We start from the raw sequence: 4,669 nt of genomic DNA on the forward strand, positions 1-4,669 counted from the left end.
TAGTAAATCTACTGAGGTATGTGACTACTGCTCTAATCCAGTTTAGAACATTTTCATCACCCAGTAAGATCCCTCATGCTCACTTTCAGTCAATCTGGTTTCCGTTCTCAGTCCCCAGGCAAACAATAATCCTCTTTCTGTCTTCATAAATTTGTCTGTTCTGGACATTTCACAGAAATAGAAACATAGGAGTTTCCATCGTGGCACAGTGGCTAATGAATCTGACTAGGAACCATGAGGTTGCAGGTTCAATCCCTGGCCTCACTCAATGGGTTAAGGATCTGGCGTTGCTGTGGCTCTGGTGTAGGCCAGTGGCTACAGCTCTGACTGGACCCCTAGCCTGGGAACTTCCATATGCTGTGGGAGTGGCCCTAGAAATGGCAGAAAGACAAAAAAAAAAGGAGACATACATGGGAGTCCCCTGGTGGCCTAGGGGTTAAGGACTCAGGGTTGTCACTGCTGTGGCTTGAGTTTGATCCCTGGCCTCAGAACTTCCACATGCTGTGGGTAAGGACCAAAAAAAAAAAAAAAAAAAGGACATAGTCTGATAGTCTGCCTGGCTTGTTTCACTTAGTATAATGCTGCTAAGTTTCATCCATGTTACGGTATGCAGGGCTATTTCATTCCTTTTCATTGCTATATAGTATTCCATTGTATGTCTATGCTGCACGGTTCATCTGTTGACTAGCTGATGGACCACCAGGTGATGTTACAACTTTTTGGCTATTATGACCAATTAGCATATGAACATTTATGAGCAAGTCTGTGTGGACACAGGTTCTCATTTCTTTTAAGTGGATACCTATAGCAGAACTGAGTTGTATGGTAGATTTATGTTAATTTTTTAAGAAAATGCCAAACTGTTTTCCAAAGTGATTCCACCATTTTGCATTCTCTCCAGCCTTATATGAGAATTCCCATTTCTCCAGATGTTCACCAACAGTTAGTGGTAAGATTTTTTTCCTTATGGCCATCCTAGTGGGTGTGAAATGATACCTCACTGTGCTCCATAAATACTTGAATGGATGAAACAACATTTATCAGAGGAGTTCCCGCTGTGGCTCAGTGGTGAACAAATCCGACTAGGAACCATGAGGTTGTGGGTTCAATCTCTGGCCTTGCTCAGTGGGTTAAGGATCTGGCATTGCCATGAGTTGAGGTGTAGGCTGCAGATGCAGCTCGGATCCTCCGTTGCTGTGGCTGTGGTGTAGGCTGGCGGCTACAGCTCCAATGAACCTCTAGCCTGGGAACCTCCACGAGCAGCAAGCGCAGCCCTAGAAAAAGGCAGGGAAAAAAAACCAAAAAACATTTATTAGAAACCCAACTGGACAGAAGTTGGGTTTGAATTCCGGTGGTGATATTAACAAGCCGTCTTGCCTGGAGCAAGCTGCTTCCTTGCTGTGAGGATTTCAAGGCACACGGTAGAGACCTGAGAGGCAATATGTCTACTGTAGATTATGCGCCCGCTAAAAGGTAGCTGTTATTATCGTGGCCACCACTGTCATGGTTAATAGTATCACTCTCACGCCAGAGACAAGCCCAGCCAGTGACTGGGATGATGACAGCCGCTCACCGTAACACACCAGACTCCATTCTAAGCCTTTGACGTGATGAATGCTTTCATCTACACAACAGCCTTCTGAGATTGGTCCTGCAATCATCCCTGTTTTACCAATGAGAACGCAGACACCCAGAGGATTTAAGGCACTTGCCCCCAATCAGAGTTGGAAAGTGACAGGGCCGGCACTGAACCCAGGCCCCAGCTTCAGAGCCCAAGCTTTCCATCACTGCCTCACGCTTCCTGCCCGTACAAGGCAAACTGGACCAGTGCCAATCTAGGAGAGCAGATAAAATTCAAGTGGCGAATCAGGGAGAAGATGAAGTCTGCCTGTCTGCAGCCTGTCTGAGGCCCAGGAGCAAGGCACGTAGGCAGTCGTGGAACTTGCTCCTCATTTTGCATACTGGCCCGGTGCTGCTAACGGAGCTAAAGGCATCTTTTGTGCTGTTGCTCAACAGTGAGTGACGTCATGGGCACTGCCAGGTTTTTATCAGTTCTGCCAGATAATAGCTAACCATACTCATTCTGGAGAAGCCGGCAAGGTGCCGGGAGGCAGAGCACTTGGGTTCTCAGACCAGCAGGTGAGCATGGGGTCCTGAGGGGCTGTGGAGGGTGTCTCTGCTTGCTTTACGGTGGAGGGACAGGAGATGGGGTACGAGCAGGAAGAGAGGCAAGTGGACCCCTGGTGAGGGAAGCACCAGGGGCATGAGGGAGGGGGGCTGTGAGGATGCTCCCTGCAGCAGGTGGGGAAGAGGATGGTGCAAGATCCCCACCCGGACCGCCATCTCTGTCTCTTTCTCACCAGTGGCCACGGCCATGGGCACAAGCTTCTTCCCCGGCCATTACTGGCTCTACTTCTCTGTGTACCTCTTGACGTTCCTCATGGGGCTGCCCCTCAACCTGGGGGCCCTGGTGATCTTCGTGGGCAAGCTGCGCCGCCGCCCGGTGGCCGTGGATGTGCTCCTGCTGAACCTGACCCTGTCGGACCTGCTCCTGTTGCTGTTCCTGCCCTTCCGCATGGCGGAGGCGGCCAGTGGCATGCACTGGCCCTTGCCCTTCATCTTCTGCCCCGTCTCCGGATTCCTCTTCTTCACCACCGTCTATCTCACGTCCCTCTTCCTGACAGCTGTGAGCATTGAGCGCTTCCTAAGTGTGGCCTACCCACTCTGGTACAAGACCCGGCCGAGGCCGGGACAGGCTGGCCTGGTCAGCGTGGTCTGCTGGCTCCTGGCCGCCGCTCACTGCAGCGTGGTCTACATCATCGAGTTCTCGGGGGACTCCTCCAACAGCCAGGATGCCAACGGGACCTGCTACCTGGAGTTTCGGGAGGATCAGCTGGCTCTTCTCCTGCCTGTCCGGCTGGAGATGGCTGTGGTCCTTTTCGGGGTGCCCCTGCTCATCACCAGCTACTGCTACAGCCGCCTGGTGTGCATACTCAGCAGGGGAGCCAGCTACCACCGGCGGAAGAGGGTGGCAGGGCTTGTGGCAGCCACGCTGCTCAACTTCCTCGTCTGCTTTGGGCCCTACAACGTGTCCCACGTCGTGGGCTACATCCAGGGCAAGAGCCCCGAGTGGAGACCTTATGTGTTGCTCCTCAGCACCCTGAATTCCTGCGTCGACCCCCTCATCTACTACTTCTCATCCTCGGGGTTCCAAGCTGACTGCCAGGGGCTGCTGGGGAGGCTGACGGGGGCCTGGGGCTTTTGGCGGCAGGAAGGCAGCGGGAAACTGAAGAAGAGTGAAGTGGAGGGGCCGCCGCAGGAGCTGTCCAATATAGACACCAGGTAGCGGCCTCGAGGAGGGGTTGGAGCGGGGGCCAGGTGCTCCAGGCCGCAAGGTGGCTCTTCCCAGGAGCGGTTCCTGGCTCAAGTCGGGCAGGGCCTTGGCCACGCAGGCTGGGGACTGGCTGGGTCCGGGGCAGAGCGGGCGCCCAGCCTCCCTCGGGCCATGGGCAGCAGAGCCCAGCTCTTGAACTCCCTTCCCTGCCCTCCCTTCTTGTCCCTGACATGCTCTGGAGGCAGCCACGGTGAGAGCGTGCGCTGGAGAAAAACGAGCTCCCCAGGGCAGCAGGCCCAGCTTTTCTGAGGGTCAGGGAGGAGTTGAGAGCAGTATGCAGGGTCCGAGGAAGCCCCCCAGGGACTTGGGACAGGAGAGAGGCAGCATCTGTCCTTCAGACCTACTGACCCAGAAGGTCAAGAGTGGGCACACAGGACTCCAGGCCCAAAGGAGCATGCTGCTGGTCCCACGGACTTTTCCAGAAAGTTTCCATTATGAATAATAATTCATACCCCAATTCAGATATCCCAACTCAGATTTTCAGAGATATTTATGAAAAATGACAAAAGAAAAATTACTTAAATAAATTTGGCAGCAAGCAAAAGAGAATGGTTTTTTCCTTAATTGATTTTTTTTTTTCTTACAGTGTATGTGGGTATATCTTAGGTGGAATTGGAAGGAAAAAACACCTAGACTCTGAAGGAAAGAGGTTAAACAATACGATGCCTAGATGCTGGGAGAGAATCTGGGTTAGAGGAATAAAAATAACATCTAACCTATCTTAAGGCCTCGGCTGGACCTTGTCCTCTTCCATTTTCTCAGCTGTGGCCAGTACTATTACTTGGCCCGTTTTACAGCTGAGGGAATGGGCCTGGAGGGGTGAGGTCTCTCACCTGAGATCCTGAAGCCCATACGTAGTTGAAGCAGGGCTGGGAGCTGAAATTAGCTGCCTCTGAAACCCATGTCCCCAATCCACTCTGCCCCCACTGTGTGTCATCAGCTGTCCCCAGGCCTAGGCAGACTTCCAGAGTCAGCCGCAGCGGTCTGACCCAGACAAATGTAAATAGGCCGCAAGGACAAACAGAACCAGATGCAAAACAGATTGACTATCTGGGTATACACATCCCCTTCCCAGTAAAAAAAAAAAAAAATGTCCTCTTGAAAAAAATAAAGAGGATTAGTCAGCACAGTTGACTCCTGGTTACTACGAAGACAGCTGTATGTTCTTAGGAGTTATTTTTATCAAAATGTGACAACTTAGTGATTTTTCATTTCCACCGAGGGGTGGGACATGAGGAAGAGTTGGTCGGGGCTACTTCCCCCAGCAAGGCAAGC

At 52.1% G+C, this 4,669-nt stretch overlaps 1 protein-coding gene across 1 annotated transcript; it reads left to right on the top strand.

The window, feature by feature from the left end:
• The first annotated feature begins 1,325 nt into the window (after positions 1-1,325).
• Positions 1,326-4,468, top strand: LOC125134177 (free fatty acid receptor 3-like). Its single transcript, XM_047793147.1, has one exon. It carries the CDS (start codon positions 2,264-2,266, stop codon positions 3,344-3,346), a length of 1,083 nt encoding a protein of 360 aa, XP_047649103.1. The 5' UTR covers positions 1,326-2,263; the 3' UTR covers positions 3,347-4,468.
• Positions 4,469-4,669: the final 201 nt, after the last annotated feature.

The sequence above is a fragment of the Phacochoerus africanus genome, chromosome 8, assembly GCF_016906955.1.
Source record: "Phacochoerus africanus isolate WHEZ1 chromosome 8, ROS_Pafr_v1, whole genome shotgun sequence".
Lineage (NCBI taxonomy): Eukaryota > Metazoa > Chordata > Mammalia > Artiodactyla > Suidae > Phacochoerus > Phacochoerus africanus.

Excerpts from the sequence above, each read along its gene's own strand:
- LOC125134177 (XM_047793147.1), top strand. The coding sequence starts at position 2,264 with ATGAGGGAGGGGGGCTGTGAGGATGCTCCCTGCAGCAGGTGGGGAAGA.